At 37.4% G+C, this 24,054-nt stretch overlaps 1 protein-coding gene across 1 annotated transcript in view; it reads left to right on the top strand.

Moving 5' to 3' along the window:
* Nucleotides 1-24,054, top strand: part of DOCK3 (dedicator of cytokinesis 3) — a 205,192-nt gene that overhangs the window by 97,816 nt on the left and 83,322 nt on the right. Inside the window, exons 10-14 of the mRNA XM_075714594.1 lie at nucleotides 1,827-1,908; nucleotides 8,403-8,463; nucleotides 10,725-10,872; nucleotides 18,761-18,849; nucleotides 22,467-22,592. Coding sequence (XP_075570709.1) covers nucleotides 1,827-1,908; nucleotides 8,403-8,463; nucleotides 10,725-10,872; nucleotides 18,761-18,849; nucleotides 22,467-22,592 — 506 coding nt within the window. The remainder of the gene's footprint in view (nucleotides 1-1,826; nucleotides 1,909-8,402; nucleotides 8,464-10,724; nucleotides 10,873-18,760; nucleotides 18,850-22,466; nucleotides 22,593-24,054) is intronic.

Below are 24,054 nucleotides of genomic sequence, written 5' to 3'. Positions count from 1 at the left end.
AAGTTGTAATACTGTACTGCACTCCACTTAATACATCATAAAATTCTTACTAAAAGATTAGATTATACCATGTCATTAAAGCATTTGCTGAAACATTCTTAACTTACTAATTGACATCTCAGAAAGTAGTTGTAGGTAAAGAATCATCAAATATCTGTTTCTTGTGGGTTTCTTTGGGGCATTTTAGCAATCTCTGAGCTTATAAGCATCTGCTGCAAATTAATTAAAATTTTCGCTGAATGAAGTTGTGGGATACATAGAGATTGGAGTAATAGTGTGTAATAGGGAGAGTGAAGCAGTGAGAGAGGATGATCTGGATTGCTTAGCAAGATAAACTTAAGCAAATAAACATGCAGAGGTGTATAACAAGATGTATGCATCATGCTTAAAGAATTAGGGACCATTCCAACAAAAGTAGCAATTCTGAAAATCTACCAGTATTTAGAATGGACAGGTTGCTTCAAATGAACTCACAGCGTAATGTTGTAAGTAAAAAGGGTAACATGTTGGATAAGTTACAGTTAGGATTAGTAGGGACTTGATTACATATGTGTGAAGTACACATATGTGTGTATTTATGATGTAGGTGGTACCAGTACAAGACTCTTGCAAACTTAGATTTTTAGAACTGTTCATGAAATGGCATTGAAAAATCACAGTATGGGTAAGTTCCATAAAGCGATTCCAGCACTTTTTCTTGAATTTCTTAACAGCGTTAAATTGCTTACTTGTTTGGAGAGATATTTGACTACCTGATATAATTAATGACTGATATCACTACCCTGTAAGAAATTAGCTTTTCAGAAGGGCTCTTTAACATACAGCAGAAAGTGTAACAAAAAGCAGTGGCTGAACACTAGAACCGGACATTTCCAAGCTGATGTTAACCCATGAGTTTTAACAGTAGGGCTGAATAGCCTTTTGGAGCAAGCTACCAAAGCAAGTAGCGCGTACTCTACGTTTTCATATTTTTCAGGCCAACAGTGGATGATATGCTGGAAGATGTGTTTTAGTCAAATAAAGGTTACTGGAGTTGATACAGTCATACTGGATAAAATTGAAAGGATCTGTGATATAATGGAAATGTAACTAGAAGATTTAATAGTGTGCTCTTGCTTTATTTCTATGACTCTGTAGGAAGAAAATTCTGGTCAATACTTAGTGTGTTGTCACGCATCTAGTAAATAAGTTACTCTTACTCATCTAATTTATTTGTATACATAAATTCTCTGTCTTAAGAAATAATATCAATGTCTGTGGCTCACCATCAATAGTAAGGATTATGTATTTTGCAGTCTGGCTATACACACTGTTTTTGCTGGTAAAAGGAGTGTTTCATTTGGTTGATAAGCAGTTCTATCAATTGAATCTTAATGTGTTTGAATTAGTATATTGCTTCTATAAATAGTCTATGTTGAAGGAGATTGTTTAATTGGTATTCTTGTTACTTTTAGTTTTGAGTGGATTTTAATGAACTCAGTTTTGCTACAGGCAGTGTATGCCTCAGCAAGTGTGCCTTAGCCTTTGCCTGAAGTAATGTGTTCAAATCCTGTGCTTCATATATTCACATTATTTTAATGTTATTGCATCATGAATATGCATCAACATGATGTTTTCACATGCAGAATACTTGCTATTGAAAGTCTTCTGTGCTATTCCAAGGAATTTTATCTAGATCAGTGAGTACTGTTTCATATGCTTTGGGAATTAAAAAAAATTATAATACCTAGTGCATCTTTTTTAAAAAAACATATCTACCTGTATTTTTATGTTGAAGTGTGTACATGAAACTCTTGTTTATTTTTTTAATATTGTTTGCTTTTTAGTGAGAGGTTTATGGTGAGGTTAAACAAGAATGGAGGCCCCAGGAATCCAGAGAAGATAGATCGAATGTGTGCACTTTTCACAGTACGTGTCTGTTCCCTTTCTTCTTCCCTTACAGTAGTATGATTGTAGATGTAGTCACCCTGAGGGGAAAAAACCTAATTCTTCCTTTCCAATATACTGAGTAGAACAGAAGCTGTTTCTAAGTTCTGTTATGGTTATAACTAAATGTTAGCATAAGAAAATGGACGTACTTCTAAATTATTTTTATGGCTAAGTAAATATTCTGAAGTATTTCCTTTTAAGTGCATTTCTTCCTGCTTAAATTTTGAATATTTTCATTGCGGGGACTGTGCTCTTAGATAACAGGGCACAGGAAAAAGCTGCGTTGGCCTGACCATAAAGCAAGGCACTTTTTTCAGAATGGAAGTTAGAAAAACAACTACAACACCACACACACACACGCAGAAAAACAGAAAATTCTCCAAACAGATTTTTGTCATGGCCCATTCAAGAGTCCGTGTAGCAGCCCCAGGTAGATGGTGCAGCAGTAGCCTCCCAGGTTGGCAGCACAATGTGTGTGATGGAACAGAAAGACCGGGATGTGCTGCAGAAGCAGCGGCCAAGTTGAGCTAGAGAGTTGGTTGTAATAAAGGAAACACTGTGACTTCCTAAGTTTCTACAGCAGGTCTGTGCAAATAGCTACCCAGTCCTGATGCAAAGCAGATATGACCAACTATCTGTGCCAGAAAGACAGGATAAGTAATAACCATCTGTGGCTTCTACCAGATAATACCTCAGTTGGGAGTGAAATAGCCAGCTAAGATTTACTTCCTTTTAATTCTTCAGACTCGCCTCTCACCTAACTGCCTCCTTGTTTTATAGTTTTGGTTATACCAAAATAGTAGTTTCAGAACACTCAAGCTTTAATATCCATTCTGCACTGGTTTTAAGTTCTGTTAAAAATTGCCTCAGAATCATGTGTCAGACCATGATTCTATCTGTCACTTCTCAGAAAGAATATGGAAATCTAAAGACACTGAAACTTAACAGCTCATCACAGAATAACTGTAAGGAATTTCAGATCCCAAGCGTGATAAACACCTTCCATCGTGACTCACCTTTAGCTGGTGCACATGCTAGAAGTTCTGTGACAGAAGTATTTTTACCTCCTGTGAAGAAAAAAAATGGCAGCTTTGGTATAAGCTTTAGTTCTGGCAGTGAAACCCTCTAAGGTCAAGCAGGGCAGGACACTGAAATAGGCACGGTTCCCAGCCCCATTCCCGTTTCTCTTTTGAGAAGATAGCTGAATTTTTCCTCTTAAAGAACAGAACATATCTAGCCAGGTGTAAAGATGCTCAGTTCTGCCTCTGTCTACATAGGAGAGATGCAGGTCAATCCAAAATTAGCACTGACACTGATGCTGACATCAGTAGCAGTTCTGGTTTTGGCACCAGCAGTGAAGTGCTACCAGCTGATTAAATGTCAGCAGAGGTAGCAGTGTCTTAGTGTTGCCATTGGCACTGATGACTCCACTGTTGGTAACTCAAAACCAAGTATCTTTCTCTTCTAAGAGAAAGGTGGCCAGGGAGCAAGCTTCAGCACTGGTGTCTGGATCATGCAAGAGGGCTGAGTGCAGGATTAAGAATTGTTCTAAGGATTGCTCCCAAAAGGCAGCATAGACTGGTTCATATCAAGTTTGGCTCTTTCTGGCCTCTGAGGTTCATCATTCTTAAAAAGATTTTCACCATCAAACTTTCCCACCTACACTGATGCCACACTACTTAAGGTCATGCAACAACTGGCCTGTTTCACACTGTTCAGAGTGAAACAGTTTTGTTCTGGTGTCTTGCAAACCAAAAAAATACAAAAAGAGTAATGACATGCTGCAGCCAGGGGCATAACATAGTTCCAGAAGAGACCTGCTGCATATTATGAGTGGGGCCAGCCTAGTCTAAAAGAGGCCAGCCCAGAGTATTTCAGACATGTGCCACTCTATAGCACCTATCCTTCTGACCAGAGCTCACTCCCAAGCGACCTTTATATTTAACTATACAAAAATAGCAAAGCTGCCTCAGTATCAGCTCTGAGAGGTGCTTAGACTTGTCTGTCACTCTCTCCGGTAGAATGTATACTCTGTATAGCAGGAATTGTGATAATTGGGAAAATTACCTGTGCAAAAAATTGCACACTTCTGATACAATATTTTTCATCAACATATTCAAAGAACTTTCCAAATTACATAGCAAAGGAGCAGCAAATAAAAGCTTTTTGAATAACCATTTTATCTGCAATGGTTCTATCTTACCATAATTTCTTAATTATTAAATGCTTCCAAAATAAGGTAGTTCTGTGATTTTCAGGTTTGTTCCCAAGTTTATGTTAGTCTTGCCTGTAAATCTAGTTATTATTTCCTTGCCCTCTCCTGCACCCTGCAGGATCTTTCTAAAAGCCTAATCTTTCCTAGAGGCAAGAATTCCCATATCTTAGATAATTCAAGGTATCCCTGTCTTTTCCTGCTATCTCTCTTGCTTCTAGGGGTTCAGCTGTCTCCTTGTGTAAGATATCAAAATTACTTAGGTTTTGGTTTTGAATCTGCTATCATATCTTACTAAAGGTGAGAAACTGCTTTCTCTGAAGATTAAAGCTCACTCAAGCAAACCTCAGCATATGCAGGCTTTAGAAACATTCCTGTGTCTGAATTAAAACATAACGACACAGTATAAGCTTGCTGTTTTTCTTAAACACCTTACTCTCTGTGGCCTAGGAGGTTGGCAACTGAATTTGGTAAAGCAGTTTAAATAACTAATTAGTGGCAGTCAGGTGTCCTTGATTCCACTGCTTTGGGGGGGGTGGGAGGGGGGATGGTGTTTGGGTTTTTTTAACTTGCAATTAGACCTTTATAGAAACCAGCATTGTAAAGAACTAACCCTTATTATAGAGTAACTCTTTTCCATACCTGATATGGGGGAAAAGAAATTAGGGGTGATTTTCTAAAAAGCCATGCAATTAGAATTATTATGAAATTATTTTGTTTATCAACCAGTATCACTTAAGAAGCTCAGAAGGATGTGCGAAATAACCCCCCTGTGGATGCAGTGCTAAGAACACCTTCCTGGAAACTGATTTATTTATATCGCACACAAGCAAATAATAAACATAGTTTGTCCTCTTCTGGGTCCTAAGTCGTGTGCAGGCATTCTCTGCAGAGAAATTATCTGAAGACTTCCTCACAGGGGTTGGAGGGTTTGATTGTTTGGTCCATGTTGTAGTCGGAATTTGTCCCCTTGCAAAAAGCCTCTGCTGTACAAAATGAAATACAAGGCCATCTGGGCCCACATTTTTTTTGCCTTTTGACTGTGACACAGTATATTTTTTGTGAAATTGAGAAGCGACTGAAGTGTGAACCCATCAATATGTGCATGCCCTACCATTTTCTGATATTTTGACAGCTGCCCTTTGAAAAAACAGTTCTCTAAATTGCTGTTAATTAGAACTGGTAGTCTGATAGCATAGTAAAATTCCCCCTGTCAAATCACAGATATTTTCAAAAATCTATTGCTCTCCAGGGTATTAAGTACTACCTCCAAGGTTTTTTTGCTTTTTGAAATGTATTGTCAGGCACTAAACCTACGTCAAAGCCCTTCTTATCACGGAACTTCAATTTCTCCAAGACATGCAAGATAGAGCCTACCATATGCTACACTGGTATGTTAGGTGATGAAGAAAGCCTAGAAAGTATGTTCCCTTATTCATGCAGCAGCAAAATAAGACTTGAAGAGAAAACGCTAAGGAAGATTTATATAGCTTAATTCTTTGGCTTCAGAGATACATGATCTGCTAGCTGGAAAGCATACCAAACAGCATATTTGCAACTCACTGCATATGCTGCCCAGGGAAGTACAGTGCTCCTTTTAAACTGAGTAAGAAGATACAGCCATGAATTTATTACTTGCCTCCTGTAATTTAGCAATATAGAGCTATTTGAAAGGAACTGAAGCTTCTCCTTAGAATAAATTCTCTTTATGCCTAGTTCTCAGGCACTGTGCCCAGATTTTATTGTGCTATATGTCACCATAATCTGAAGTTCAATGTTTATGTGCATTGCCATCATAATCTCAGTTGTTGAGATTTGGTTTCTCAAGTCACATGGGAAAGAAATTTGCTGTGTGAATTAAAGTTCATGTTTTAGCTTTTGCAAAATACTAAATTGGTTCAAACTAGGAATGACAGAACTTAGATGTTCACAGTTTAAAATTTCCCCCCTTTATAAATAATTGCATTATTTCCTTTTACAGTGGTTTTAAACCCCACTTAGTTGGGTTTTTTTTTAAAAAAGAAAAATACAAGATTTTATCTGAATGTGTGTTACTGAGATTCTTCCAGTTGATTTTTGCATTGTATTTTCAAAAAAATGTAGTATTAGAAGGCCAAGCTGCATTTGTTCATAAACAAATCCACCAGTGTTGTTCTGCCCACACAAGTGTACCTTTTAGAAGTTATTATTACCACTGGGATGGATATCTTTATTCAATTGAAAAGGAAAAAACAAAAGTGAAGAAACATGAACACATAGGTATCATCTCAAGTTGTTTGTAAAGTCATATATAAAGCCCTAGAGCTGTTTTGAAAAAGCATCATGTTGAAAACACTTTGTACAAACAAAAAAAAATCGTTTTAGAATTATGTGAGGTGATGTCCATTGCTTCAGTGTGTAAGGGCAGGAGTGAAGTGAACAACAGTGAGCTTAAAACCTTCTTTTTGGATGTTTCACATGCACACACTTCACTCACTCGCCCACATTCTTAGGAAGAATATATTAATCATTTTGCATTTCCAGTTGCTCTTCTGAGAAATGACTAGAGCGATGCCCTTTATGTTTGGAGAATTTGGAGGCTGTATGGTGTAAGCCAGTACATAACAATAAGATGATAGTGCTTAGTAGAGTGGAGAGAGAGAGAGACACCAGCTGTTGCTGTAGAGCACAAGGAGCCTTTTTGCATGAGTCTAAAACATGAATATTCTCACAGTACGTATTACCTGTTTAAAATCTTCTTGTCTTGGAGTTTAGTAACATGAGGAAAACTTGTTGAACAATGGTAATATTTTTAGAAAGAAATGATTCTTAGATCTTTCCTCTAATTAAAAAAAAAAAAAAACCAGTGGGGGGAATGTCTTAGAAGTTGATCTTTGTTTATAATGTATCAGAAGAAAATGTAACATGCCAAGGAAGTTGCAATTAAGACAGCTTCTAACGCGTTAATGCAAAATGCCAGAGTAATGAATTATTGACAAGTACTCTATACATATTTTCTTAATTTATTTTATTTATTATTAAAGGTTTGTCAAGGTCAATAATAGTTTTTTGTCTTCATTAGCTTCAACTTTCCTTTTGCTCTTCTGTAGGTTCTCCTTTTCCCATTTTTTTGGCTTTTCTTCAAGCTCATTTTTAAAAGTTTTGACCTGCTGTTCTGTGACGTGGAATTTCAGAGTTTTCATCCATGTATATAGTTGCTTGCCATAAAATAACTTTTGGGAGATCTTAAGGTCCTATGTTTTACCAAGCAATTACCTCATCTTAAGACTGAGTTTGTTTCTTAGTTTTCCTAATACCCTATCACTGCTTCTAACATACTAAAAATAAGTGCCATCCATGCTACTTAAACCGTTAGAATGTATTTAGCCAAATGTGGCCCTTTCCAACTACCATGCTCCCCAAATAATCTCTTGGCATGTTTCAGCAGTTAGAAGGGCGCAGAAAGCATCTGCAGTCAGCAGTTTGCATGCGGCTTACCCTGGTTTTGGACTTCTAAGAAGGTTAGCTATGAACTAGCTGCCCTTGGCTCCCGTCAACTCATATAGATAGAGTAGGTTCTATACATGGTTGAGATGCTACCTTGCTGCTTTCATAAAGTAATGAACATATATCATATGAAACAGGATTAAAGCTGCATATTTAAAAGCATTCAAATAGACCAATGAATATAAGTCTCCTACCTTTTTTCCTCTTCAGACTTTTGCTTGTTCTGACAATTGCACCTATCCACTTACAAAATAAAACACACTTGAAGTTTTATCTAGACTACACAGTGAGAAGTCAAAAGCCAAAAAAGGAAAGTAGAAGCAAAGGAACAGGGTTGGGGACAGGTCTGTGACCTGCAGTCAGGGGATGGGGTGAAGGAAGCCAGGATGAGTTGCAGCTGAGGTAACTCAGGGGTTTAAATTTACTTTGTAAATTTAATAGTCTAATAATGTGTTTGCATTAAGGATTAAATGAGCATTTTAAATGTTTGCTAGAATTTTGATACAGCATCACTAGTCAGTGGAGTCAAAAATCTTTCATTTCTTTTCCTTCTAAAGAACATTCCAACCAAATATAATCCTTCTATGCTTTATTTTTCTTGTCTGTAAATTAGAAATAATAATACTTTCTCTTATTTAAAGATACAGGAGCTAAATGAATGGAGAGTAATACTCTGTAATCCTTATTATAGTTTGGGGGGATTTTGCAGGCACTTATTTTGGAAGCGCAGCGTGTTCTTTTTTTTTAATGTCTATATTTTTTCCCAATCTTTTAGGATCTCAGCAGCAAGGACATGAAGAGAGATTTGTACATAGTTGCCCATGTAATTCGAATAGGTACAGTATGATTTATTACTTGAAATATATGCAATTAACAATGTTTTTACATATTTTTAAATGTATGTTTTACTTAACTGACATTATAATGATTTAACCAGTTAGAAAACTCAGTCATAGGCCATGCCTGTCTGCTGAGATTAATATTCAGACAATATGTAACTAAGTGTTAAAAGGTTACTGATGACTGTTTAACAGTGATTTTTTTTTTTTTTTCTCAGTCTGAAAGAAAATATTTGATTAAACACCACATTTGAGGAAGGAGGGAAGAACTAAAAGGCTTTTTGTTTAATGTTCCAAAATTTCAAATGAGGTCTTTTTACTAATTATATATAGCTAGTTTATAGGTCAGGACATCAGCATAGCTAGCCATTCACATCTAGTAAATCAGAAGCTGTTAGACAATTACATACAGAGATCTGTTTTCTGCTGTAGGAGTCTGCAGTGCATCCAAGAACCCACACTCGAGTTTAGGGAGATGCCCATAAAACATAAGAGCAGGGAAGCTGTCACACCTGTCGGGTGTTCTTTCTACCTGCTGATGCCAAAAAAGGAGCATCAGCAGCAGTACCTGCCTGCTGGAAGCCTATCAAGCTTGCAGCCCAACATCTAGCAGCGTACACTTGCTTCTTTCCAGGTTCGCTTGGCTCCTCACATAGAGCTATCCAAAGGAGAGATCTGGATGCGTAGTACCTAGACCTGACTCTACCCAAGGAAGAGAGCCCTTCCTTGTGAATTCCCTTGACTAGTCACACTTTATAAAGTGGGTTTCTCTGACTATTTGTAGGCCAGGCTAGGCTTCATTTATTCTTTTTACGATTTGCAGTAGTAAGAATGGAAAGTGTTTATGATCAAAGTTGAATTTAGAATGTGTCTTGCACGGTATAGTACAGTGCTCGAAGTAGTTCATGAATAGCTAGATGAATTTTTTAGCCCAGCCGTGTGTTTAAGTGACGTGACTGTGTGACTTCTGGTACATGAATTAAATTGCTAGAATCTCTTCTAGATGGAACATGCTGGACAGAGAAAAACCTCTAGTTAATAAAGATATAATTAGTTAGTAACAGGGAGTTAAATGGTTCTAAACTATGAGTGTGTGTACTTTCACTAGGAAATTAGCAAGTAAATATTTTACCTATGTTAGGTATAACTTATTTCAAATAAGTTAACAACATATAGTAGGAATAACAGACAGTCTCTTCAGTTGTATTACTCTAAACAACGGAGTAGTACACCATCTTTCATGTTTTCCAGGTTTTCTGTTAACTGAAAAATGGCTAGGTAGTGTTTGCAATGAAAGGGTATTTAACCCTATTTCCAGCCCATTCACTACCAACATCCATTAGCAGCCACAGATACCTTTTCTGAAGTACAGAAGGTCTAAACAGTTTAGTGAAACCATAGCTTTGGTGCGTTGTCCTGTGAATGACAATATGCCTTCTAAGTCACAGATGTGTTAGATGGATCAGGTTATCATTATCTGACTTCACTGTGTCACAAAGTATCTAAAAGTTAGAATTACTCTGTATCACTTGAGATGATAAATGAAGCTTGTAGAAAGATACGATGTAGTTCAAGCTCAGATTCTTAACCTTGATGCAAGAAGTGCTGGACAAATTATTATGTGTAATATTACAAGTTGTCTTAGGTTATCATAGTGATTTTTCTGGTCTTGGCATTTTTTACTCTATTAGAAAAATGCTTTAGCAATACGAAGTTAATCATTGAGCAGCTTCGTATCTCAGAATTCTCCTTTATGCACTCCAAGACAAACATAATAAATGACGCAATATATAATACATTCCCTTAAAGCAATCGTATAAAGTGAAGATTTGTGTAAGTACTGGACTATAATGAAGGGACCACAGTGAATCTTTGTGTGAATGCAGAGAGGTGAGTACAAACCATATTCTTGGCTCATTCAACAGAGGATTTGTAGTCAACCCAGCTGGATGCAGATATGTGTCATGGGTCTGCACATCAAAGGTGGCCAGACATGATGCTGTTCACTTTGCCCTTGAGTGTTCTGTTAGCTAAATGAGGTGATGGGCCTTAATGAGAGTAGCCCAGTGGGTCATGTAGGTTCAAATGGACCTCTGGATTTGAAACTGTGTAAGAAGAAGAAAAAAGAGTGAGAACTACAAGAAAGACTGCAAGCTGTAGTCTTACTGTAGGTATGCATACTCAGAGGGATAATAGAACAGAACAGACAAAATAGCTGCATGTGAATCTCTAATGTTTTAATTTTCTGTTAATTTTAGGTCGCATGTTGCTAAATGATTCAAAAAAAGGGCCCCCTCATTTACACTATCGCCGCCCCTATGGCTGTGCAGTATTGAGTATCATGGATGTCCTTCAGTCAATCTCTGAAATAAAAGAAGAGAAGGATTTTGTTCTCAAAGTTTACACGTGAGTAACTCCTAGAAGGGAAAGAATAGGAAAAACACTGTATATGTTGGGTCATGAGATACTAAAGAGATATTAAATATCACGGTGCCATAAACTGCATTTGCTGCTTTATCCTCTTCACAAGGTTAACTATTGCTGTTGACACTTGGTTTTGCTCCTTTGTTATTCCAGAAGCTCATAGAAACTAATTAATATTATCACAGATGTTTCAGGTGTGTGAAATGCTTCAGAAATTATTTAATATTGCCCAAATCTATGTGACATGCAAAGCTGCGCTTTTATTAGTATGATTTATTTTAAATCTGCTAAGCTCAAAACTAAAGAAATAGTCTGTATTTCACCTGGTGATGGGCATAGTCTCTCATGCCTCATCTCCTATTCCTTATCGGTCATGGTGACCAACAAAAGAAGTAGAAAACAGCTGAAGTCAACAGTGTGTGACCAGAAAACTCAAAACAAGTCAACGTTTTTTGAGCAAGAATATATCTTCAGTTATTTGTGATTTTGAACTTTGAACTAACAAATTCTTATTATGAAATGTGGTCTCACAGTCATAATAAAGAGGCCACAGACAAACTGTCTGGAGACTGCAGGGAATATTTAAATCTCTTGTCAGTGAGGATAAATACTGGCAAGATCTGTTTTGCAGATGGGCTGAGATACAGCTGACATGACTTTGTGGTCTGTGGCTGCTATCCGAGTAATAAGATAATTTAAGGGGTTACAGAACTTTGCTATTCTCTGAGAAGTGCATTCAGCAGCAGAAAATCTGACATTCAAGGGAAACTATAAAGGAAAAAATGGCTTTCGGTGTTCACTGAAAGATTCTTGGATATCTCTTCATACATTAGAAATCTGTAAGTCTCCCAGAGTCAGCTCTTCCATTCTTCTTTTGTTAACAGTTACGAAAACTGTAGCAAAAATGTCAAGTTAGAGGGAAGAAAATGGTCTTCTTTCTTCTCTTTGCCAATAGAATCTGGATAATCTTGGCATTTTGTCACCATTCAGTTTCAGCTTATCTCAAACCAGTGGGTTTTGGTTACATGGTTTATGTTAATATTGCCTTGTAGATATGTGTTAATATGTTGCAACTGCAATATTTTGAATGTTTACAGTAATGGAATATCAGATTTCTGTTTTGATGCCCTTTTAATGCATCTTTGGCTTCTTATTCACTGAAAAATAGGATCAAAAAACCCCTATAAAATACTGGACTTCTCCATTTGTCAGTGACAAATAAAGTCATGCAGCCAGATCATGCAGAGCAATCCAAAGTCCTAGTCCTATGATCAAAAAAAATCACAGGATAGAGAGCTTCCCTTTTCTTCCTCTTAAGCTGAAGTGTTTTGTAAATGTGGATTCCCTTCACACCACCCAAAGTACCAGATCTATCTACCTAAATATTTAAGCAAGTTTATATCAGCTGTTGTTCTTCATGTCTGCTTCCCCACACCCTGTGTTCTTAACATCCATTCACACCCATTACTGCCTTCACAGAGAGGAAGTAGAACCCATAACAGAATTCAACTCTGTAATCGGATGCTTGTAATTTTTTTATCACTATTAGCACTTGCTTGAGTTGTTGTAAGTCTTGTGCATCATTATTTTATGCTACTGCTGTTTGGGGTGTTCTCTGTAAACCTCCAACAAAGGCTTCAGAAGGGAAGATGGGTATATCTAAAGGGCACCAGCTTATCACTTTTTCAGCTTTAATAGCTGTTGGTCTTCCATGACAGAATGTTTTCACAGGTTTATCTGCTTGCATCTTCTCTTTGCACATTCTTTTAGCTAACCTACCTTTTCTTGCTTTGTAGACTAAAATTGAAATGACAGATTTTTGTCCTCTGTAAGTTTAAAATTGTATATGAATGCTTAAACAACACTGAACTGATTTTTCTTACCTGCTGCTCTCATTTTGATTATTGTTAAAATGCCTCAAGCCAACACAGAAACATCATAAAGATGAAATAAGAAGCAGGGTGTGTTTGTATTTTTAAAGGAGCAGTAAAAACCATTCTCTTTGTAGCTATCTGGCTAAAGCTAAAGCTTACAGCTGCCACAAATGAGGCAGTCAGCATACAGCCAGCAAAGCCGTTTCACGGGGAGAAGCTGGAAGAAAATTGAGAGACTGAAAACCTAACAAAGGCTGAAACAAATACATGGTGTTTCAATGGAGACTTTTGCAGGATCCAGAAGAGAGAATGCTTGGGGGGGGGGGGGGGAGGGATCCATTTACTTCACCGGTCTTTCTCAGCTTGCCTTATTATTGTTAAAGATTTATGTCTGAAAAATACTTCTTTCTCACAATCCAGATTTTCCTGTTTGTTAATCCCGCAGTCATGTTATAATCTTACTAAGAGGATATAGTACCACAGCTCTAGTTATAAGCTCATTATGTAAAAGCATGAAGGTTTACTTTTATAATTCTTTTTGATAATATACATGTAGAATATGTAAAGGTGAGATGGAAACTAAATTCTCAATTTGTTTTCTGAGATCACTTGTTTTCATATTTTTATCTTTAATGGAGTTTTTTTGCTCATTGAACATTACTTATTGTGTCAATCTTCCCATTCCCCTAAAAACTTCATGTATTTCTCATTCATGTTATCTTTTTCAGTTTTATTTTTTGTTCTGTTTTCTCTCAATCCTTTTTTTCCCTCCTTCTCCAGCACTAGCTCTTAAAATTCCTACATCTTAATGTGGTGTATTGCCTGACTGCCTTTCCCTTTTGATATTCAGTTGTTGCTATTTGCCCAGCTGGACGAGAGCGTACATTACATTTCTGTCCCCATCTGTCTGACATCAGGGTCTGATGTAGTATGCCAAACATTCCAAATGGTAAATTTACTGTAGAACCAACCAACCTGAAAAGGTGATGGATGGCTCAGGAGAAAATTCTTATTTAAACTAGAAATATATTTTGTAACATATTTGGTATTTAGACAAGGAAAACGTTAACACATTAAAATGCATTACAGGCAAGTGTTTTCAGGCCAGCATTTCATACTTGGGGAGAATATTCTCCTTTGTGTTCAGGAAATGTAAAGTGCAGCTTACATTGTTAGTTGGTACAAAACTAGCTTTAAGCTACAGTCCATTGATTTGGGGATAACTTTGTTCCAGGTTAATGTGCAGGCGTAAGTCATTGGAGGCCTAAATCTATTTTAACTTGCACTCCAGAGGCTGCTACAGCAACTAAAAAGTTATCAGAGGTTAGAAATTTTCTGTAGTCTCAACTATGAGGACGGAGGATGGTATAGAATTTGTCCTATTGGTTATCTTTGGGAATATTATTTGCAGTAGGGTAAATGACTTTGAATGTCTCGGCAAGAGAAGTAAACACAAATATAATTCACAAAAAAATGGGAAGATAGTTTGATAATTTTTTTTTTTTCCCTGATGAGTAAGCTGATATTGGTTAAAGTTCGGAGTTGGCACAGAACACCACCATTGTTGAAAGGGTTTTTGTACTGTTCATTAATGTCTTAGCTCTGTTGTGTTTTGGTTTTGAGAGATTGTTTTGGAGAGTGCAAATGTAGTCAGTTTGCCATACTGTTAAGTTCTATCTTGAGTTACTGTGTGCACATCTGATCTCTCCTCCCAAAACCGATAGTTACAGAAGGTATGGAGTAGAGCAACTAAAATGTTTAACTGAGACAGATTTATGTTTATGAGACATTTATTTTCTGTTTATGAGACAGATTGAGAAGGTGGGGAGCTTCAGTTTGAAGAGGAGAAAAGTGGTAATGGGAAGCGATATGACCAGGACTTACAAAAACCATGGTGGAGGGTAAACTGTTGTTCATGGAATACAACAGTACAAGAATTAGGGATGCTCGATGAAATTGGTAGATGACGACATTAAAAAAGATGGAAGAAAGTACCTCTTTAGAAAGCAGGTAATGATCTTCTGGGTTTTATTGCCACAGGATGTTGTAAGGACAGGCGGTATTAGCAGGTCCACAGGAGATTAGACAAGTTTATGAACAACAGGTCCACAAACAGAGGAATAGGAACAGACAGGGGTGTACACTCCAACATCCCTAATCCAACAACCTCAGGGCGGGGTACATGAGCCTGACTGGTCGTGTAGCCTGCCCAGGTAGCTTCTCCTATTGCCAGTGTGGGAAGCTTTTTTTTTATGTTTATATGTTCTTAACAATCAGCTGAGATGTCTGATAGCTAAACCCATTGCAGTGAAAGGAGGAATGTTGAGATAGGTGGAGCTAAGATTTCAGGTGGGATAATCCCAGTCTAACTGGACCAGATAACCTAGGAATGCAGCCTGATCAGCGTTTTAATTAAATGAATATTTTTGGATAGCATGCTGGGAGGAAGTAACTTTTAATGGTTTTTCTCCATTTTTTTCCTTTTTTACTGTCTATGCTTCATGTTTAATTTATTCCAAGTTTTCTATGTTCCTTTTGCTTTTATGATAATCAACACTTGCAGGGGGTGTCAGTAAGTGTGCCATAACAGGGTTTGTGGGTTATCTCATTATTCTTGGCAGTATATGGTTTTGTAATACTGAAGCTGTAGAAAATTACCAGCTACTACTTGTTCTAAAATAGCCTTAATTCCTTTTGCCATGCTATTCTTCAGTTACATAATGCAGCAGACAAAAAAAATCCCTACTGTCTTCACAGTAGCTGGTTTGTATCGTACCCTAATTTTGCCAACTTTATATACTCTTGGGGTGAAACAAAAAAAGGGAAAAAATGTTAATATACTTGGGAGAAGTCTCATGAAGTGACTTATTTCTCAAGACTCCTGTCTTGCTAGGAGCTGAAGGCTTACAGTCTTCAGTTCTTTTTTTTCTTTTCTTTTTTTTTTTTAACTTTTAAGAGTCAATAGGACAGACGTTTAATTTAATTGTTTAATTCAGTTGCACTTCAGGAGAAATAAAATTCACTATTGCTACTGAGTTAAAAATTGCTGACTGCATGGGGAATGTTTAAATCTTGCAGTTGTCATTTAAATAAAGCACAATTGAATTTAAAAGGTAATTAGACTTGATCAACATACTGTTTTCTTTTTTCTTTTCCTTTTTTTTTTTTCATTTTTAACAAATAGCACTGTTTGTGGTAAAGGTTCCATATTATTATACTGGTAAAATTGTCATTTCAGCTGTGCTTACACTAGTGTAAAGTACTTCATAACATTTATCGTGTGTCCCTTCGTTTTGTGGTAACAAGCGGTATAGCACTGATGACACCTCTTTCCTGCTATGATTCAGTTCAAGCTTAGTGAGTTCAGCAGGTTGGTTATACAGCTTTAGATATACTAGTGCAAATTAAGTCATGTGACTTTGACGTTAAGATGAATAAGAATCCTAACTAAGGTTGATAGAGACCTCTCTAGTCCAACCTCTCTAGTCCAACCTCCTTGTCAGAGCAAGGCCAGCTATGAGATCAGACCAGGCTGCTCAGGGCTTTATCCAGTCGTGTCTCAATAATGTCCAAGGATGGAGATTGCACAGCCTCTCTGATCAACCTGTTCCAATAATGCTTGACTGTCCTCATGGAAAAGCTTTTTCTAATATCCAGCCTGAACTTTTCTTGGTTTGTTTATGCCTGTTGCTTTACATCATCATCTTGCTATGCACCACTGAAGAATCTGGCTGGCTCTTTTGTCTTAGTAACTGCTGGTAGGCCTTGCTGTTAATGTTCCCCCTCTTGCCTTGTTTTCTCCAGGCTGAAAAAGCCCAGGTCTCTAAGCCTCTCCTCCTAACAGCACATGCTCCAGCCACCTGCTCATGCACAGGTCTTTCTCCAATCGGCTGGTTTGCATTAGAGAGCCCAAAACTGAGCACAGTATTCTAGATGAAGATTACCAACCGCCAAGTAATGTCTTTTCCCAATTGACAGTAGAAACATATAACCAAATACTAGTTAAATATTGATATGTTGTGTAAACAGGAATTTACAAAATATAGCTCTGTATATATCTTATCACTGGAGAAAGTTTTCTCTGACTTTGGATCCTAAACAGAAGTATGGCACTTCTGACTTCAGTGCGCAAGATCCGGAATGAAACAAGCATCCAGGTGTGCTCTTGTTCTGTTTCCTGCTTTGCTGACTCTCTGATCATGTGATGATTTTTTTGTGAGTTATCATTAAAAGGTATCTGTATTTCTTCATAACTGGAAAGGAAACTGAAACATCTGTTTCTGGTGCTCATAGGTGTCTCAGCTATGTCTATCACAATGTAATTTCCAAATGTTGCAGTGTCCCTAATTTCTCTCTTCCAGAATCTTGCCATCAGAGAATTGAGAATATCTATAGAGCTATAGATAAGAGGTAGTGATTGAAAGAGGATTTTTTTTTTAAATGTTGCTCCACTTGAAAATGTTTATACATAAATCATGGAATGGAGCAGTAGGAGGTACTGGTTTTGACTTTCCTCTACACAGTTACACAGTGTGATTTTGTTGCGATGGAATAGCATCATGCTGCAGTAGAGAGTGTAGCTCCATGCCCACAGGTCCAGCCAGGTTCAAGGCTGAGCCTGTGTTCCACATGTGTACGCACACATGATACATACACATACAGCTGGCCACGCAGATCAACACAGACAGAACATACAAACACTTACAGCACCAAAGGCCTCATTCCATTTTCCTCTCTGGTTTATCAGGGTAAAAACTTGTTAGTGGAAAACATATATACATGCATATGCACACTACAGATCCCTCCAGTCCCTGGTTTTAGATGCTCACTTCAGGCACAGGGCATGACCAGACAAGCATACTGACAGCAACCTATTTACACCACTGGGCCATTTTATACCCTTAAACCTCTATTTCCCTGCAATTCATGTTAAGTCTTGAACAATCCCAAAATGCTTTTCCCCAGCATCCCATTATCACCAAAGGCAGTAACCCATTTCAGTCTTTAAAGCGACCCAGAGAGCCTTTCTGGTTGACTCATCTTGACAGGTTTCGCACCTGGACAATGTGCTGAACCTCCTCCTGCGCCTTTCTGGTTGACTCATCTTGACAGGTTTCACACCTGGACAATGTGCTGAACCTCCTCCTGCTGCAGCCCTGGCATGAGCAGGGTCAGGGTGCTGTCTTTTCTCTGATGGGGTTAGCAGGCTTCCCCCGCCTGCCATTGTTCCTCTTCTTTGTGTTCAAGATGATGGGCCTTTAACTGCATAACCTAATAGGAAAGATACATTGTCATTTCAGTCCTAGAATTTTGCTGATGATTTACAGATGGTAATGTAACTAAAATGAAATATAACAATATTTACAAATACTTGTAAAAATTCCATATAGATGAATAAACAATTGTGAAATGCTCTTTCAGAAGATGATATACATACAGAGGCATACTTTGTGTTGTTATATATTCTTGTCCTACAATTTGGGGGGGGGGGGGGGGCATCATGTTTCAAAGTGTTCTGTAAAATATGTAGGAAAGCAAAAGTCTTGTTGTAAATGTCTGAGATGCTAAAAATCAGGAGTATATTTAGTCTTTCAAATTTCATTTTTTATTTCTTGGTTCTAACTTTTTTTTTTAATTAAGCACAAAAAAGTAATATGTGGCAACAGTTAATTTCAGCTTAAAATTAGTTTTCTATGTGCACAGAATTCAACTAAAGATGTCCAGAGCTTGCTTTGTTCTGTTGTAATATGAACAGTGAAACAATGGCTTTGATGACAGAAAAGTCACCACAGGCTCCAAAGTGTCCATAAAAAGGAGGTAACCATTAGGGAATATTTTGTTTCCTTCCGCTTTTAAAAACAAGAGCTATGTGGGATTTCTCTCATTCATCAAAACCCCACAACCTTTCATGTTATCTCTACAGCAAAGTTGACTTTCCTGTCCTAAGATGGTTCAGCAGAAAGCTTTTAACATGAATTAGTGTTCTTTTCTTTTAGGTGTAACAATGAAAATGAATGGTGCCAGATCCATGAAAATATTATTCGCAAGTCCAGCACCAAATACACAGCACCCAGCTCAAACTATGGTAAATATTTGCTTGTACTTTTTTTTCATAATAACAGCTGAAGATTTCCTTTAGGAAACTGCTAATTATTTATAGCAGAGAAATTCAGTGAGATGTGAGATTATGCATAGCTGAATTTCGCTACTTGTGATGATTGGAAAGTTTAGCTAAAATTCATTCACGTTCAGTTTACAGGTGAAAATCTGTATTGTGTCTGCCAAATTAACCAGGAATTAAAAAAAAAGACACCTGATATCTTTCCTTCTCAGATACAGCTGACAATAATATCAATTCAGCATGCTAAATTTCCTTCATCGTTGTATCTGTAGTGTTATTTTATATCGAGAGGTCAGCAGTGGAGACAGCTAGTGACCTGCTATAGTGTTAGCTTACTCTGTGAGTCTTCATTTATTGGCTGTTACAGTTACTGCATATATCTATGCTTGTGAAAATTGCTAGCCCATGGGGGGATACAACATAAGCAGCAATCAGCATTGGCAGAACTCCTTCAGAAGTTTTTTTGTGTCACTGGCTTACGTTACTGTCACCAGACTTGGCTGCACAGGAAGTGAAGAAGTTAAATTTTATTCATCAGAATTTCCCTGAGTAAAACTGTCTTCCTTTTTATCCTGTATTCCCTTGAGAATTCCAGGTATAACACGTATCTAAGGCTTGCTCTCATGAGGATACCATGCATCCTTGTCAACAGAAGCAAAGCCAGAGGTTAAATTTGTCAAACATATTTGTCTGACTGTTCAGAAAATTCTGACTGTCCAGAAAATAAGCAGTGTTTTCGTACCTACAAATTAATTAACAAGAAGACTCTCTGTGATAGTTTCAGTACTAAATGTTTCATTACCTCGTTGAGGAGAATAACTGTCTTGGCAGAGTTTTTGCCACCTTTCAAATCCATTTTTATTCTCCTAGTTGATGACAGATAAATATAGAAAGTAAATCGTGTTCTATCTTGTTACCTCATTTAATGATTTCTGTAGTTTCACTAATTCAGAGATATCATTACTAGTCCATTCCAAGTGAACCAGCCAACAGGATGCAGTTCTGCTTCGTTACAGCTAGTTTTGCATTCATTACCGAGTGCGTGATTCATCGGCATGCTGATGTCCAAATACTGATATTGTCTTAATTTCACTTGTTCGCATATTGAGATGTTGTAGTGGAATATGCAGTTCACACTCCCATAGAAGATACTAAGCACAACAATAAGCAAATAAAACAGTTTTCAGGTTTGGAATTTTACTATATGCAAAGCTGGTCTCCTCCCCTTCTGTTCCTACTGTTACAGTTAAGGTCATCCACCACTTATCATTAAAACATTTTCCTGAATTGTTTATAACTTTGAAAACTTGGACTATTTGCCTTTATTTCTAATGCCAGGTGACTGCCTAAAACTCTTTTTTTTCCAAGCGTGAGCTTTTTTGAAGAGCAGAAAGAAAGGGAAATAGATAGCTTTTTACCCTTCCCTTTGGCTTTTTAAAATAATTATTTCAAACATTTCATTAAGATCAGGGCATCTCTGGAATAGAAGGTTGAAACTTGGCAGAGGTGTTGTCCTGGTGGGAGGGGCTATATTGCAGACTGACGTGATTTAAGCATAGGTAATACAATTTAGGCCTCTGAGAACCTGCTCTGACAGTGAGAAAATGCTCACATCAGAAGTGAGATTTTTCCCTGAAGAAAAGCTCTCTGGTTGTTTCTCTCCCCACCTTCCCAGGTCCTGTGTAAAATTAGTCCTTCAGATCTGCTGCAGGGAACAGAAAAAAAATGGAAGGATTGACTGGGTAGAAAAAGAAGACTGGAGAGTAGATTTACAAACCTCTTGGGGAGAGCAAGGAGCTAGGCAGAATTTTTTGGGGGTGGAATATGTGGGAGGGTATCACATAAGTAATATATGTTAATACCACGCTGGAAAATTACATATTCTCTTACCTCTAGTAACTGATTTTTATAGATAATAGTTTAATTCTGATACCGTTGTTTAAGTACTAGGGGTGTTGGGTGTGGGGAGGTCTGAACTTCCAAATTTACTCCAGTCCTTTATGCTGGGAGTTTTTAAATTTATTTTCATTTGTTTGTTTTTAATAGCAAAAGAGGATATAAAATGAACAAGTTTTTCTGTAAGTGGCAAAAATAGTCAAGGCTGGTTTCTAATGAACTTGTCTCCTGTGTTCTGTTAAACCTTCTGTAGTGCACACACACACAGATGTACACTCATACATGGTATTCAAAGGGGTTGAATATTTTTCCTTTGTTATAAAGCCTCTGTTTTACCTGCAGTGCTTTGCAGTGCGCTTCTGTCTACTTAGCTGGACAGTTGCAAGTCTATGTTTTGGCAGCTTTTGAGTACATACATGCTGCTTGTCCAGCTGGCTGGTTGGCCTCCCTTTTGCTTTGTTATAAGGCTTTATGCTCTTTTTTCATCCCAACTCCCAGTATTCATACAACTTACACGATCTTCATGTTATCTAAATATCTACTTATTTGCCAGATTTGGCTGAGGGCAAACAACAGGCTTGAAAATTATTTCAAGGGAAGAGAGCAGAAACTGGGTGGGAGGTATGTGGTTACATTCCCCTAGTAACTTGTCTAACAAAATGGCAACTGAATATTGTTCACAAAGCCAATATATAAAATAGCAGAACGTGCAAGAATATGCATACAAGGCAATGTTTGTTTTCGTATGTGTTGTTCCAGCGAGTGAACAGAGAGGATAGAAAGAACTGTTGACGAACTGTCATTCATTGAATTGAGATAAAGATTGTGGACAATTACTATGTGAACATAATTCGCATTGATATGTGAAGCTGGTAAAATATGCTCAGCAGATGAGACTAAGGTTACATGGTTGAGTTTAATCCTGGCATTTTCTGGTATCTTAATGCTTGACTTTGTAACTTTACCAATACATTATCCTGATTTTAGGGGTGTAGGATGCTATAAATTAAAAGCAACTAGAGAACGCAGTTGGACTGAGATTAACTGTGTATTTATACCTAGTCAAGCTGTTGAGTTGCTAGACTGAACAAAGGGTCGCACTGAAGGAGCTAGCTGCTGAGCCTTTCTTACTCTTGTTTTCTGAAGTCAGTTTGACCAGTTGGCACTCTTGAAACATGTTGAGGTACTGAAGGGAATTTCATTAAAATCAATATTCTTGTAGGAAGTAGTTAAAGAAACAAGTGGAACAGATACGCTTTGAGGTTTGGGGTTTTTTAATGGTATTAAGTGGGATTAAAGGTACTTTCGAGATGTTCTACAGCATTGTGTGCTGTGGTCGTTCAGATGGATGTGGCATTACTCATACACGTGTTGTAACCTGGTGTATGTGAGGGATAGAAATAATGCTAAGTAGTTTACTGTAACTTGTGACATCTTTGCAAAATTAAATATTCTGATTTTTTAAAATTGTGTTTTTATATATTATTATGCTCTTAACTGATCCCTTAAAGCAGATTTGTTTCTTCCACTTCACTTTTAAGTTACTCCAAGGGAGGAAAGAATATGTATATATATTTGTATTAAATTAACTTGTGGAGCAAAGCATTATTTTACCTGCACACCTTGTATATACAGACATCTATTTCTTAGGTCTGAAAAAATGAACATCTTATTGTTTTTTCCAGGACTTATAATATCTCTTCAGCTTCTACGTGGTGACATGGAGCAGATTCGAAGGGAAAACCCCATGATCTTTAACAGAGGTGTTTCTGTTACCAGGAAGCTGGGTTTTCCTGATGTTATAATGCCAGGTAAACATAACAGCTCTAATCTTAAAATATGGGTCATTTTTTTTTCTCATAGTCTTCTAGACAAGTGTCACTGGGATTGGTGCTTTCCTCGAAGACTAATAGTAGAAGAGTTGCCTTACCACTAAATGCCAATTCCAGATTCAGAGAGGCATGCTAAAACATTTTAATCAATGAACATTATAGTAATAGAAGGTGTTAAATTCACATGTGTAGAAGGTGATCTGGAAAGATTGCTTTGATATTCCCCCTGCCCGAACCCCCAATTAGATACCCCTCATGTGTGCTAAGCGTAGAGATGTTTCTTTTAAAATGCATGAAATTTCTTCTTTCAAATAATCCAAAGCCTGGAAAAAGAGTTTCTACTTTGCCACCTTGATTTTCATAGTTAGTATGATCTTTTTGCATTGCTTGACAATACATGAGGCTGCAAATCTGGTCTGATTTTCCAGCTGGCCTTACAGACCAGCTAGTCCGTGCAACAGTTGCCTTGGCTGAAGCATTGCTGTACTTCATTTGCTCCTTACTTCTGGAATAGCAGCTGGAGATGCTTCTTGTTTTGGCAGAAGTTGAGGTAGCCTGAGCATAGCCAAAACTTCATTTAGGGAGGAAACCGGAACCTAGCCAGTCATGCAATCAATAGATATAAAACCTGGCATTATACTGTCTTGATTTTCAGAGTGTAGTAAGAAATGGGCTTACTTAATTATATTGCACGTATAGCATTTGAAATACTACCTCATTGCTATGCATTATAACCAAGACCAAGGATGACTTTGCAGACATGGGAGACTTTATGAAAGCATAATGGGAAAAGTATCAGATTTTATTACTCGAAAGGCACAGTGACACATCAGTATCAAAAGTAGTTGCTGTAGCCTCATTATGGAGGCTCTTCAGAAAGCACAATAAAAATAGGGTGTAGGTGGGAGGACTCTCTAGAAACTAAAGCAGAAGGATTTAGAACAGTATGTGTTTTATTTACTAACGGACTTGAAAATGACAGTAATACAGGAGCAGAGGATGTGGGCTTTAAAGCCAATTAGAAATTTTAGTTTTTAGTGACCTTATAGCAGTTCCAGTCTTAACCCAAAGCAATCAAATAGAGAAAAGATTAAATATTGTATGTTGATATGCAGACACAGCTGCTGCAAGGTGATCTGCTGTAATTGAGATCACAGCTGGATGTGTCAGCTAGAATAGCTAGATCACAGTTAGAAAAGTCAACATCAAAAATAACATTTACTTACCTGTATAAGTGAACTGATTCTCCTACAAGAATTGCTTTATTCTCCATTTTCATGGGTAGAGCTGTCCCTCAAGTGCTTCCGACCGCTGAATTTTAGCAAGCTTAAGGAATAGCTTTATGGCCTCAGTGTTCCCCCTAATTGTTTTTTCATTTTCTGGGCCCTAGCCTCTTTGTGCAAGCTGGTATAGTGGGCCTGGCTTTCCATCTACTTCTGCT

This window comes from Pelecanus crispus, chromosome 7, assembly GCF_030463565.1.
Source record: "Pelecanus crispus isolate bPelCri1 chromosome 7, bPelCri1.pri, whole genome shotgun sequence".
NCBI lineage: Eukaryota > Metazoa > Chordata > Aves > Pelecaniformes > Pelecanidae > Pelecanus > Pelecanus crispus.
The sequence above is the reverse complement of the archived record's forward strand: the minus strand, read 5'-3'. Positions and strand labels throughout refer to the sequence as shown.